This window comes from Marmota flaviventris, chromosome 4 (assembly GCF_047511675.1).
Source record: "Marmota flaviventris isolate mMarFla1 chromosome 4, mMarFla1.hap1, whole genome shotgun sequence".
Taxonomy (NCBI): Eukaryota; Metazoa; Chordata; class Mammalia; order Rodentia; family Sciuridae; genus Marmota; species Marmota flaviventris.
The window spans coordinates 136,150,627-136,165,553 of NC_092501.1; the positions used below are offsets into that span (position 1 = coordinate 136,150,627).

General features: G+C 40.8%; 1 protein-coding gene across 2 annotated transcripts in view; it reads left to right on the forward strand.

Moving 5' to 3' along the window:
- Positions 1-1,711: 1,711 nt before the first annotated feature.
- Positions 1,712-14,927, forward strand: part of Dclk1 (doublecortin like kinase 1) — a 320,710-nt gene continuing 307,494 nt past the window's right edge. For both annotated transcript variants that reach the window (XM_034636480.2, XM_034636488.2), the window contains exons 1-2: positions 1,712-1,789; positions 6,573-6,967. In XM_034636480.2, the coding sequence (XP_034492371.1) occupies positions 6,592-6,967 (376 nt within the window). In that variant the 5' untranslated portion in view covers positions 1,712-1,789; positions 6,573-6,591. The remainder of the gene's footprint in view (positions 1,790-6,572; positions 6,968-14,927) is intronic.

The window sequence follows — 14,927 nt, forward strand, 5'->3', positions numbered from 1 at the left end:
TAAGAACAGCTAGGACAGAAGCAAGATTATGGTTAAGTTACATAAAGTGCTTAAGATATGACCCTGATAGAAAATCCATAGGAATTAAAAGGTTTATCATTTTGGCAGAAATTATTTGGCATTTGTCACTGGCAAGATAACAAGAAGCTCTGTTTTCTCTTCTAAGAAGATATTCTTTGCTTCAGCCTTTCTCTAAACTTACCCCTGAGCCTTTTTTTGCATCAGAATTTGAAGGAACAGACTCAGTATTTTGCATGTAGTTAATTTGGTGAGTTCATTGTACTCTCATCCTTGGGTTATTAAATAGTTCAACAATAAATATTGCATCATTGTTGAATATGTAACATGAATCTCATTTGAGTTGCATTTTATAATAAATGATAATTATTTAGTATTTGCATAACATTTTGAATGTATTTTGGATTAGTTCTTATTAATAATAAGTAGTCAAATACATAACTGGGCTCCATGGGCAAGAGAAAAATAAAATTTGGACTTTTTCCATTGAAAAATGCAGGCTAAGGAAGAGAGAAAAATACATATGTTTTTGTATATGTATGTGTATTTGGGATAAACACGTCCCAAGTGACAGAATTGAAGGTCAGAATAATTGACCAAATTTCAAGTTGCATAGTGAGCCAGATTAAAGTTTCTCAGAAATCTGGGACCCAATCTCATCTGGACTTTTGTGCAAAGACAGGATGAGGCTGTGAACAGCCTAGGCTCCAAGAACATTCCACCCTGGGAGGAGAGGCTTGTGTGAGCTCATGGGGCTTTCCACCCTGATAGCCAGTTTTTTGGCAGCCATGAAACACCCAGTAGCAAGTGAAACCTAGCCCTTAAGTTATCAAAGACTTTTTCGTGGAAATATTTGGCTCTAAGTAGAAAAGTCACTATTTTAAGGGTGACTCACATCTTGAGGTCAAGTGGAGATGACGGGTGGGATCCATGCACAGATCTGGCCCTTTCAATGGGGGCACAGGGGTAATACAAGAGGGTAATACAAGCTATAGCTTGGAAGGGTCCTGAAGCGTTATGTGGATGCTTCCTGGGCAAGAAGAAATGAGGGGCGATCCCCTTTGCTTCCATAACCCTGGGAAAAGTGTCAAACGATAAGGTCACAACGAAGGGTGTGGGTGTGGACGTGCAGGGCGGAGAACTGTTTCCATGCCTTCCATGAGAAATGGGACCTCACTTCTGGGCCACCTCACCGCTCTGCCCCGCACACCTTTTGGCTCAGACCCATCCCTGTCCACATTCTCTTCTGTCCCCGAGGCTGCCAGCCGATCTGCAAGCCCTTCTCCAGACAACCACTTCTGGGGAGGCTTGGGGTTCAGTTAAGTCAGATACTGAGGTCGCTGCGTCGGACGCAGGGCTCGCAGAGTGGGAGGACCCCGGGCGCAGCCGTGGTGGGTACGCCCTGCCAAGAAGGGCGGGGGAGACGGGGCGCGCGCGGAGGAGGAGAAGGAGGGAGTAGGGAGGGCGTGTGAGCGAGTGAGACACAAGAAAAGGGAGCGCGCCTGCCGCCGCCGCCCTCCTCGGAAGAGAGGCTGGAGTGAGGCTGTGCGAAGCGCCGCATTTCAATGAGGACCGGCCAAGGCACATCCCTGCACTAGTGGCCGCAGCCGAGACGCCCGTGCTCCCGCAGCTGCTGCCGCCCAGCCCGGCACCGACGCCGCCCCCAGCCCCCCAGCCCCGCAGCCCCAGCCGCACCCAGCAGGGCAAGGACAGCTCCAGGAGGCAGCCCGAAGCGCGGCCACAAAGATCCCCAGCGACTCTCCTCGGACCGGTGCGTGGTTTGCTTTTGCTGGGGAAACGAGCTGCGGGGAGGGTTGCTCCAAGGCCCCGCAGTGCTCATTCTGCCCGCAGCTGCGGGGCGCCGAGGGCAGGGCGGGCGCCCAGTTTGGCGGCAGCCGCCCCGCCCGCGGTTCCTCGAAAGGCGACTGCCCTGCCCTCGCCAGCCTGGCCCCGGCCGGGGGCCTTGTGTGAGGGCGGCCCCTGGGCTGCTGGCACCTGCCTCTTTTGTCTGGTGCCACCGGGCTTTAAACCCAGAGTAGGGTGAGAACCCCCTCCCCCAGGGTCTTCGCTGCGTTGTTAGTGGAGACCGAGAGCAGGGCGAGGATCTCTGAGAGGTGCTTGTCATTGTCAGGACTGGCTGCGGAAGGAGGACCAAGTCTGTGCTTGGAAGGAGTGGCAGGGCCTGGCCTCTTATTGTGTGTGTTCTTTCCTGTGTGCCCGGGAGGGTGGTGTGTACTTGTCCATGGGGGCGATGGGTGCGTGGTGGTGGCTGCAGTGTGCATGTTGCAAGTACATTTGCAGGATCTCAAGTTCCTCTGGGGACAGCGAGGCTGAGGCTACCTCCTGTACAAATTAGTACCTGCAGTGCTAAAAGCATGCGGAGAGGAAATGGCATTTTCCTCCTAGTGGGAGCGCACGCACAGTCCCGCATTGCCCCACAAAAGAGACTGCTTTTGAAAAACCAGGTTTGCTCAGAATAGCCGCTGGATTCAGTAGCAAGCATCTGCTTGTCGGTGAGAGAGCAATGAAAGATTTCATTCAAACTGGCTTCCTCTCTGCCTTACCTGTGAATGTGTGTCCAGATTACGGTGCACATGCGTTCAGCCGCCACACTGCAGGGTGTTCGGCGAATACATGTCATATCTGTTCCTAAATATATCGCCTTTCAATGGGAAAGGAAAGTAGGGCAGCCTTTAAAGTACGAAATGTCACACCAATGCGGGTCAGAAGGGATTTTAAGCGAGGTCATATGTAGGAAAATCATGAAAGATATGTACACACCCTGTGCTATCCACATCCATGGTGGTGCACTGGCTCAGAACATGTGTGTTCCTTTTATTCCATGTGTGTTCCATCTACCTGAATCCTAATCCCATTGCTAAAAATATGCTTTGGAATTCCCAGGTTCAGCATCTATTTAGATGTGGTAGCCTTTATGCCTGATTCTTAATTGGTGTGTGTGTTTGTAAATTCTGAAACAGGAACCCATGTGCTCATCCAGAGAATGAACACAGATTCCTCAAAATGGTGAGAAATCCCACAAAGAACAATTGAGGATGTTGGTTTCCTAGCAAGGCAATATGTACAGGAAAATCTCTGACAAGAGTCTGTCTGCAACCTTCTCCAATTGGTGTCTGTGGTCTCTGTGGCCAAAGCACTGTGGTTTACCCTCCTGGTGTCATGCACATGGTTCCCTGGCCCTTGGCCACCAGTGGATGTGGACTATGAGTGGGGCTGTTGTGTTTCTAGTAGGCTTTTCATGGAGGAAGTGTGACCAACAGGAAGCGCCTCCAATCTTGTCTAGGAGCTTTTGGTTCACATGTATCACTACACCAAGTGGAAGCTGAGTCAGTGGAGGCTAGGGAAAGAGCACCTGTTTTGATACCTCACATAATTACCAGAACACGAGGGTATAAAGTGTGGTTGTTGACATTCTTTAAGTGGTAGCTATAGTGTTGACAATGATGTCACTTTGAGTGTGGTTTTGTTTGGTGGCAACATCATTGCCTACTTTGGATAGGCTCAGCAAAGGGAAGTAAAAGATGTGGTCTCTGTCCATCCCTGCATGGACACAAGATCCAATTTGAGGAAATATGCAAAAATCAAGTGAAATAAGCTTTTCTTTATTTTATTATTTGTTTATTGTTTCCAGATGGGGTCTGATTATGTTACTCAGTCTGGTCTTGAATTCTTGGGCTGAATGATCCCTCTGCCTCAGCTTCCCAAGAGCTGATACTACAGGTGCATGTCACTGCATCCATCTTAAACTTTTTCTGTTTTAGGTCAATCTTAAAAAACAAACAAAGATTTTTGTTTAGGAAGTTAGGAAGTTTTGCTGCTAAAAAAGCCTGTTTTCTCTAGGGAATTTAAACAATTGACAGTTGTGAATTGAGAAATGCCGCTTGGAACTGGATTTATACGTTTTTCTGATAATACAATTATCATCTTCTGCTACATCCCTGCTTGTCATTCCTGCTTGTTTTCTTTTAGTTTATATTAAAAAGAATTAGGGTTAGAGGAATGACCAGTGCCTTTAAAAAAGGAAATACAACACTTCAAAAGTCAACATGCCTTTATCACTCACAAAGTTTTGAAGAGCTTAGTGAGTTGGTATAAACACTAGTAATATCTTCCACCCGACCAATCAAGACAGACACACCTTTTGTAAGATGGGAGAGCTCATTTAATACACACACACACACACACACACACACACACATTCTCACACATATATGGAGGGAGGGGAAGGTACAGTTACTGATATCATGGGCAAATACACAACCAATGCCTCCAGGATTGGATATTAATTGGTAGGTGTCTTAAAGTTCCTAACTTCAAAATCAATGATACCTGCTTATTGTGGGTGTAACTGTTTTCATAAAAATGAAAAATTAGTCTATGATTAGTTATTAAGAGGCATAAGGTAGTTTTCATATTTGGAAGGAGAGAATACACTAAACTCATATTCTCTCCATGTTTAAATCATGCTGTTTCTTGGTGGGGTCAGTGATATAAACTTGAATGTGTGAAGCATTAGAGACCTGGCAGCTACTGCTTCCTCTCTGTGCAGATGAGGTCTTGGTTGATTAGGTGGCATGCTAAAGGGACTGAGATAGTAAGGTGTGAGGGCTTTAAACACCTCTTTTGTACATGCCAGCTAAGGGCCAGGCTCAGAACCAACTTTGGGGTCAGGGTAAATTTAGGTTCAAATCCCAATCTCTCAGTTACAATGTTGGGACCCATTCCCACCCCATGCCCTTGAGAACATTAACTACCTTGTTAGATTCCTGTAAGGTTTAGAAAATATTTTTAGCATATTGTACAATTGATGGATGAATACTAGTGTCAGGTATATCTTAGACATTCCATAAATAATATTTTCTTTCACTTCATTCATATTAGGAGTATCACGTAGCCATGTTTTTAAGTGTGAAATTTTTTATCACAATTTTTAAATTAATTTTTAAACTGATATGTAAAATTTTTACCCATTCTGAATGAATCAGATGTCAGAAAGATCAAAAAGACTTAACAATACTTTTGGTAAGTTTTGACTCACCTTCAGAAAGCTGACATTGTCCATGTGGTAAAAATTGGGAGGTACTTGTAAAGGTCTTGCCTCAAATTTTCCATTTCCCTCATATTCTATTTTTCAGAGTGCTTGAAATTGTGTCATTCAAAATTTTGAATTTAAAAATTTTAAATTTTTGAATGCTGAAGTTTTCCCACTTTCTAGATTGTCCTGTTAAAAAACGGATTCTCCTGCAAGAGGCAGCACCACTAGACTTTATCAATGAACCTCTTAGTGAGGATGAACTGATACCATAGGCAAATTGCTGATAGAAAGTGAAGCCCCATAGGAAGTGAAGTGGGGACCAGGGAGATGCAGGTGTTCTTTTCAGAAAATCATGAAATGAAGATCAGGAGTCACCAGCTGTCTCCCTTGCCAGAAGGGTAAGATTCTGCTCCTACTAGTTCTTTTTGTAGGCGGTCAGAAACAGAAACCATTCTATTAATTAAAAAAAAAAAAAAAACTACACACATGCCAGACACTATCCTAAATGTTTTATGTCCATTAACTTGTTTAGTAGTTAATATTAACAATGAGATAGGTACTATTCTCATTCCCATCTTGTGACTGAGGAAATTGAGGCTTCAATATGTCAGACAAGTAGCTTTCTCAAGGTTACACAGTTAAGTCAAGGTCAAGTATGAATCAACAGCTTGCAGCCTTGATTTCTTCAACCACAAAGATAGAGCCTTAAGTGGAGGGAAGGGCAAAACCTCTCAAATAATTATTATTTTTTTCCTTTTTTGATTTCCTCTTCCTGCCCCCCCCCCTTTTTGTTTTAACCCAATTTATCTGAAGCAGTAAATGCAAGTAAATGATTTAAGGTGAATTCACTTCTTAAAATATGGAATACATGGCTATGTTGGAAAGTCTTCCTTAAGTTGGTAGAACCTAGGGACTGATTTAATTTGCTCTCCATCTGGCCATGGGAAACACATACAGTAAATAGAACTCTTTCAGTCCAACTGTTAAATGTTGCCTGCCCTCATTTTTTCCCCTGGCCCAATACTTGTTTTAGCTGTATGATAATAGGAAAGCTTATTTTCTACCTGCTACCAGGTAGCAGTGTGCTACCTGCACACTGGTCTGCAGAGAACCTTAAGCATTGGAGTCGGGCAGACCTAGGAAAGTTCCTTGTTCCAGCATTTCTCAACTGTGTTATTTGGAGAAATTTAGGAGAGAATTTTCTGTGCCTCAGTTTCTCTGCCTGTAAATAGGGACCATTCCAAGCCTGCTAGGTAGTAGGTAACTGATATCTCGGAGATGAACGAAACTGTAGTTGAGTAATAAGCTGTTTCCCCTGGAATTTGCCTCTTCCGTTTCTTTCTTGTCCTCCTCCTCTTTCTCTCCCACTCGATGATGGCTCAGATTCAGTACATATTATAACAATATTTCCACCCAGCTGCTCTCAAGAGGAACTCTTCAAACCATGATCTTAAATAACCTCAGGCTGTGTGTCTGTTTTTGTTTCTGGGGCTCACAGGTTCCACTTGCAGTCCATCATGTCCTTCGGCAGAGACATGGAGCTGGAGCACTTCGATGAGAGGGACAAGGCGCAGAGATACAGCAGAGGGTCGCGGGTGAACGGCCTGCCGAGCCCCACGCACAGCGCCCACTGCAGCTTCTACCGCACCCGCACGCTGCAGACCCTCAGCTCCGAGAAGAAGGCCAAGAAAGTTCGTTTCTATCGAAATGGAGATCGATATTTCAAAGGGATTGTGTATGCCATCTCCCCAGACCGCTTCCGATCTTTTGAGGCCCTCCTGGCTGATTTGACCCGAACTCTGTCGGATAACGTGAATTTGCCCCAGGGAGTGAGAACAATCTACACCATTGATGGGCTCAAGAAGATTTCCAGCCTGGACCAACTAGTGGAAGGTGAGCACTAAGAAATAAACCCTCAGGGACCCTATGGGTTCCATGCTCAGGTTTCCTTGTGCTAGCCTTACTGACCTCTGAGAGGTCACATTATAGTTAGAGGGAGCCTTAGGTTAAGATCCTTATTGTTTTGCGTTCCAGTTTGCAGCGTGGTATACAAAGAAAAATAATAACCACAGTGGTATTACAATCAGGTACCCCCGATCATAAGCCAAGGGAAAAGCGTCCAGTTGTACAACATTCTCTGTTTCCTTTGTCACACACGTATAACATTAATTTTAAAAGTTCATTTTCATATCTTCAATTGCATAGTTCATCTTCATTTCTAGATGCAGATTGAAATTTTGCTATCACAATGTCTGAAAGTACTTGAATGAAAGATGACAAATGGATCATCAAATTTTAGAGTTGAAAGGAGCTTAGTTATCAAACCCGTTAATTTTATCATTGGAGATTGGGGACCAAAAAATCCAAAAGATGTGTTTGTGGTTGTAAGCTTGTGGTGACTGCTGGACCAAAAATGATGTTTTCTGACAACTCTTTCCACTGTGATCCTTCATTTTAAGTTGAAAGGCTTATTGTCTTTCTACAGTATTTGAGAATATGAAGGAATTGATCTGCTCAGATTATTTTTAAGTCCAATTTATATTAACAGTAATTATCTGTTTTAGACATTAAATGTGAGAGTAGGACTGTTTGGGTTCATAGATGAGACCTCATAGCTTGTGGGAGAAGAATAGATTGTTCACTCTGGGATATGCATGCTTTAACATCAACTCTGTTTGGATAAGGCATAAAGCCTTTCATTGCCTTAGAACTCATGGTCAAAATAATTTGAGGAGAATAAAACAGGATTAAATGTATGCTGAGGTGTAAGTAAAGATAGTAGATTCCCTTTGGAGAGCAGGTTTTTCTGAGATTGAAGACTTAAGCCTTTGATGAAGCAGATAGCACAAAGAAACCTCAGAAAGGAAGGTAGGACTGTTAGAAGAGGTTGATGTTATCTTAGTTTATCTTTACTCCAGCCATATTTTCTCAGGTCCTCTTGTCCAACTGAGTCGAAGAGGGATGCTACACAACCCCTTGCCTTCTTAAGCAGGTAGCAGGAAGCATCCCTGTCAGCTGCCTTGGAGTTGGGGTTGCTGCCCCTGGGTGTGTACTGGCAGACCCTCTTGTCCTCCTTTGTAGCTAGAGTTGGTTTGTCAATCAAAGCTGAGGTCCTTTCCCTTTTCCTTGTCTTGATCTCTTGGGAGCAATGCCATTCTGGTCACAGTCTGACTGGACTTGAGTGGGTGTGGAGGAACCTGGGCTTGGTGTGTTTATTTTGTGGGAATTCACATCTCTTCAGTGACTTGTCACCCTGCCAAGATGCCTGTAGACTTGGCTTTCTTCCTTCTATTCAGAGGCTGGAACTTCCAGTAAATTAAAGGGGAAGAATGAACATGAAGTCTTTCTGAGCTGACTTAGATTTTGTGTGTGTGTGCTCTGTCCTTTGCATGACCTTGGAAAATACAAGGATAAATGAAACATTTGGTGGTATATTCCAAGCGATCTGGACAAAGATCAGATGCAAAGTCAGGTACATGATCAGTCAACCAAGCCATCCCTTTGAGGGCTGATGATATTATAGGGAGAATATGCCAAGATCTCAAAGCACATCCTAAGATAGCTGGAGGATTGATCCCTCATTGTGTTCTAGAATCACTTGTATAGCATTTTAGAGGCCAGGGACACTTCAGTTTCTCACCCAGAATTGGTCTTTACTGCGAAGTGGCCAGAGATATTCCTGTGGCTTCCATCTTCCAATGAAAGAGTATCTGAAGTGGCCAATGACAGTATTTTCTTCACGTTTGGGGACCAACAAAATCATGGCATGCTGGCCACCATCTTTTTTGTCTCTGTTTTTTACCACAATATATTTGCTCTGAAATATTGCTGTCTTGACTGAAGATGATAATGGTTCACTGTTACTGAGCATGTGCAGGGCAATGGTTGGAGTTACATGTATGGGAATACATGTACTTCTCATAATGATCCTAGGAGGTATATGCTCTTGACGTCTATGTAATATGTTATGTAGGTTCAGTACTCTGCTCAAACAGCAAAAAATGGTAGGGTTAGGATTTGAACACAGGAATGCTGATGCCAGAGCTGGGTCTTAAATACTAAAATACTGTGTGCTGTGAAATCAGCTCCTATGAAGGGTGCTGTTGTGTTCACTTCAATACAGTGGATTATTTTTTGGTATAGTGGAATGGAAGACAATTAGTAGAAAGTTAACTGTAAACCCTAAATTGTTCCCATTGACTTTAGTGGTATTTCAGTGAAATATTTTTGTGTGAACTACTTCTCGAAAACAAATGTTTTACTCTTGACTTAATTCCAGAAATGAAGGATGCTTCCTTCTCTCAGAAACATTTTAATCTTTTTCTTTGTCCCCCACCCACAACCAAACCTTTTCCCACAATCAGTATGAAGTAACTGCAGATGGAATTTTCTGATGTTTAAAAATTATTTTAAAAATTACTTTTTTTTTCTGACTGAGTGAATGGGAACTTCAGTACAGGGTGTGAGCTCACATATTGGCTGTGTTTATTTTTTGAATTTTTAGTTTAAACAGATTTTTTTTCTAATTCATACCACTGACAATTAACATGCAGCTGCACTTAGTGTTTAAATAGCTAGAAATTCATTTAGATTTGCTTCTTTGTCAATTAAATTTTGCTTAGTCTGTTAAAATCCAAACCGTTGCTTCATATTCATCATTAGGGCCATATATCTCACTTTACATACTAATTTTATGTAAACGTCAATGCATGTTATTAGCTTTTCATTTCCCCTTCCAACATGATGATGTTTGAGTTTTAAATTAAATCCTTTTAGTGGGTGCAGTGACAACTGTATTTGGCTTGTAATTGTCTTTTTTTTTTCTTAATTTGTTCTTTCTCACTTGATCTCAGGCTCAAAATTCTGAGTTACAATGACATATGTGAGTTTCCTTATTTATAACAGTCTTATGGTCACTTTCACTGTTTTATTATTATACACTGATTATTATGCATAAGTGTGGTTTAAGCACATTGAGAGAGCTGACTCTGAGGCCAAATTATATAATTAGTGAGTGTGCATATGTGTGTGTGTGTGCATGAATGGTTTTATGTGTTTACAAGTGCATAAATGTGTGCACATACTTAAGTGTATACCAAAGATGACATTCTTAATTGTTTGCTTTCAAAATGGACTTAATATATTAAAAAAAAGAAAAACATGGTGCTTAATGAGGAAAGTTGAACTGCAGGCCTATTTCTGCAAGTGATTCACCTTGAGACTTGGCCTCATTTCCCCAACTTTGTACCATTTATTTTCTACTCTACATATCTACGTGTTGTGGATAAAGGAGGGCATAACACTGAAACCCTTTGAACTCTTAGGAGAAAGATGTAATGTAAATCCTGAGTGTTGCTTGATCGACCGATTTTTCCTTCTTTTATCATCTTATGTGAATGTAGGTGTGAGAGGGCCAGAGCATTTCCTTATAAGGATGAAAACTATACACATATGTCATCTTCTGGATATAAATAAGTTAGTTTATTCATCAGATCTGCAGTATTATAAGTGAGTCAAGTGCCTCTTCTTCCTAGTTTTCACACATTCATTGGCTCCTCACAAGCCTTCCATAGGCATTGCCTGACACTAGCTGTGGCCCAAAGGTACTGTCCGAATCCCCAGCAGAATTCATTTCTTAGGAATAAATTAACACCTCCCCCCAGAGTTAGGGAATCTCTCTCCTACCGTGGCTTCTGGGTTGCCTGTATTTTGGGGCAATTTTCTTAAGAAAATTCCCTTATTTCTCTACTTTATCTCACTACTGGTTTCCTTCAGACCTTCCCCTACTGTATTAACATTTTTGAAATTAATTTTTGCATTGCTATAAAGCACAAGCTCCCTAAAATTCCCCAGAGGCAACCAATTTGCTAGTTGTTTCTAAAAATTTTTTATTACCCTCTCATGCATACCAGTGCATGTCCACAAGATAATTTGCTGTACTCACAGTTCTGCACCTTGTTCTGTGTGCTTGAGGTTTTAATCTTGGAGACTTTTCATATCAGTACATCTATAACTACTGGGTTCTTTTTACTGATTCCATAATACTCCTTTATGAAATGTGCCATATTTATTTAATCAGTCTTTCATTCATGGGCTTTTAGGATGTGTCCAACCCTTTATTATTACAAATAATTTTGCAATGCATATCGTTGGATATATGTTTTCCAATCATGTAGGTGAATAGCTTTAGGATACATTACTAGAAGTAGTATTGTTGAATAGAGAGATACAAGCATTAAACTTTTAAAACCTATTGCAAAACTCTTCTCAATCGGAGGTAATTCCAGATTGCACTCTGATCAGTATTATATGGCAGTGGCTGTTTCTCTGCCTTCAACAAGATGATGTGCTATCAATAGCTTGGCTATTTGTCAACCTATTAAGAAAAGAAAAAAATTGATTTCATTATAGCTTTTTTTAAAAAATATTTTTTAGTTGTTGGTGGACCTTTATTTTATTTCTTTGTACGCGGTGCTCAGAATCGAACCCAGTGCATCATACATTAGGCAAGCACTCTTCCACTGAGCTCTCATTATAGTTTTAATTTTCATCTCTTTATGTGTTTAAAAGGCATTATTTTTTTTAAGTTATAGATGGACACAATACCTTTATTTTATTTATTATTTTTATGCAGTGCTGAGGATCCAACCCAGTGCTTCACATGTGCTAGGCAAGTGCTCTACCTCTGAGCTCCAACCCCAGCCCCTGTATTTCTTTTTATAAGTATTGTTTCCCCATAGCTGTTTATTATTTTCCTACTAGATTGGTATCTTTTTTCTTGACTTGTAGGATTTTTTAAAAAAGATTAAAGCCCTTTATTATGATAATTAAAAATAGTTTTACCAAATTGCCCTTAATGACTCTTGTGTTTTTTGCCATTTAGATTTTCAGAAAGTTTATATAATCCAATGTATCAGTCTTTTCATTTATGGCCTTTATTTTCATGCCTGTAGGGCCCTCTGTAACCTGAGGTCATGAAGCCATTTTATCTCCTTTTCATGTATTATTTTTATTAAAAATATTTAAAGAAAAATTTTTTTAGTTGTTGATGGACCTTTATTTTATTCTTTTATTCATATGTGGTGCTGAGAATCAAACCCAGTGCCTCATACATGCCAGGCAAGTGCTCTGCCTCTGAGCCACAACCCCTGCCTTAAAAATATTTTAATGGAAATCATATTGGTATCATATATGAGATAGGGATTCAATTTTACTTTATTTTTTCCAGGGCATATGCTTCATTTCTTCAGTGTTTCTTTTTGAAATTAATTTGAACTCACAGAAAAATTTTAAAGATTAAGAATTTTCTATATACTTTTCACCCACCTTCCATAATTGAATATCTTGCAAAACCATGGACCCAGAACAAAACCAATGTACAATACAGCAACTAAACTACTGGTTTTATTTGACTTTCATTAGTTCCCCACTGATGTTCTTTTTGTTGTTGTTGTTCCAGAATCACATATCATCACATCTAATTGTAATTTCCCCATCATTTTCTCCAATTTCTATTAGTTCTTCATTTTTTTCCTTGTCTTTAATGATGTTGACTATTTTGAGGAATACCAGTCATTTTGTAGACAGTCCCTCAATTTGGGTTTGTCTGACAGTTAGGTTGGTATTAGGCATTTTTGGCCAGAATTCCACAGAAGTGGTATTGTGTCCTCATTTCAAGTGATATTGTGTGCATCATGATGTCTGTCTCTGTGTTTATTACTAGTTACCCAGGAACAGTTGGTTAAGGGGCTGTTGCCACCTATCTTCTCTCTAAACTTATTGTAGTAGTCAGCTTGTCATCACTGTGACAAATACCTGAGAAAAACAACTTAAAGGAAGAAAGGTTTATGCTGGTTCACAGTATCAGGGGTTTTAGTCCATGGTCAGCTGACTGCAAGGCAGAGACATCATGGCAGAAGGTTGTGGTGGAGGAAAGCTGATCACATCACTGCAGTGGTGCCGCAGAGAAAGAGAATGGGATTGGGAACAAGAAATACTCTTCCTGGGCATGCCTCTAGTGATCTACTTCCTCCAAACTTTAGGCCCCACCTCCTGAAGTTTCCACTTCCTCCCACTAATGTCCTCAAATTATTAGTCCATCAATAGATTAATTCACTGATGAGGTTACAGACCTCATGATCCAGTTACTTGCTCAAAGCCTACCTGTGAACATCCCTGCCCTCAGGAGCGATCCTTCAGTCATTGGGTCTTTGTGGGGGATATTTCATATCCTAACCATAATATTACTATTCCCCCTTGGTGGTTAACACGTATTTTGGGGAGAAAATTTGAGTCTTTGTAAACATCTTATTTCTCCTTAAGTTTTTGCTTATGCATTTTGGCATTTGTTGATGGATCTTGCCTATAGGAATGACTGCTCTAGTGTTCTTTTGGTGATTTTCTATTTACTTCTTTATTTGCTACATTTTTACACATGAATGGTGTCCTCTACTTTCCTGTTTTTGGATCATTTTCTGTGATCTCATTAGCTCCCATTATTTTGGCCCATCTTTTATGACTTATTACTGTCTCCAACCTCTCTTTTGAACTCCAGCCACCTGGATGTATTCAACTGAGTCTAATCCTTAATGCTTTCAAATTCAACATGTATAAAATGTGAACTCATTTCCCCCCATTATGTAGAATTCATATTTCTTTCATATTTCAAATCTTATTCAATGTGTCATCACCTGCTAAGTCCTAATGTTTGTGACTTGCCCCTCCCCGTGACACACACCAAATTCATATGTTGAGACTTAATCAACAAAGTGATAGTTAAGAAGTGGGGCTTTTGGTGACTAGGTCATGAGGATGGAACTCTCATGATCAGGATTATTTGCTTTATAAAAGGGGCCTCAGAGCACTGCCTTACTGTTCCCTCACGTGAGGACACAGCAAGAAGATTCCATCTTCAAAGAAGGGGGCTTGACTTGCCACCAAATCCACCAGTGCCTTAGGTTGGACTTCCCAGTCTCTGGAACTAAGAGATAAATGTTCATTGTTTATAAGCCATTCTTATACAGCAGCCTGAATGAACTAAAACATACCTACATTAACACACCTCAATTGACATCTCCTTCTTTTAACTTTCAAATTCAAACTGCCAGAAAATCCTACAGATTCTGTTCGAGACTTTTCTTCAATTTGTTTTCTCCTCCCTATCACCATTATTATAGCTTTCAAGGCCCCGTTATTGTTTAACAATAGCGTAACACTTTCTTTGTCTGAATGAGTGATAAATTTTTCTACAGTTAGCCTTGTAGAAAAATTGGAAAAATGCAAAAAATGTTAAAAAAATGAAATATTAACTCAGTATTTTCATACTAGATGCTTGTCTCTTTTTTGTGCTATTCTAATAGGGGTCTTAAGCTAAAGATACATAGTTTAGTTGTCTTTTCTTTATAACATGTTCATATTCACCCCTCTTTTCCATTCCTCTCAGTTTGTCTCAGATTATCTCCTTTCAGATTCACACAAGTCACATACAATAGTCTTCAAACCAGATTTCCTGTCTATAAGTCTGGCCACAAATAGATTACTTTGTGTTGCACCTTGGCTTAATAACGTCTCTTCTCTTTACTTCTAGAATATGGCCCATAATTTTTAATGTGCGTCCCAGCAATTCCATTGCTGCCCCTTCCTCCCATCTGGGCTTGTGTCGTATAACCCACTGATATACACAGCATTGCTAGCTGCAGCTCAGCTATTCTCTTTTCTTGTGTTCTCCTATCTCTGGGCTTCTCTTCTCTCCTGTCTTAGGGTATGATGAGTACCCTCCTTGGAGGGTGTATAGCATCATGATTAAAAATGCAGTCTCTGGAATTGGACCACCTATATTTGAATCTTGTCTCCA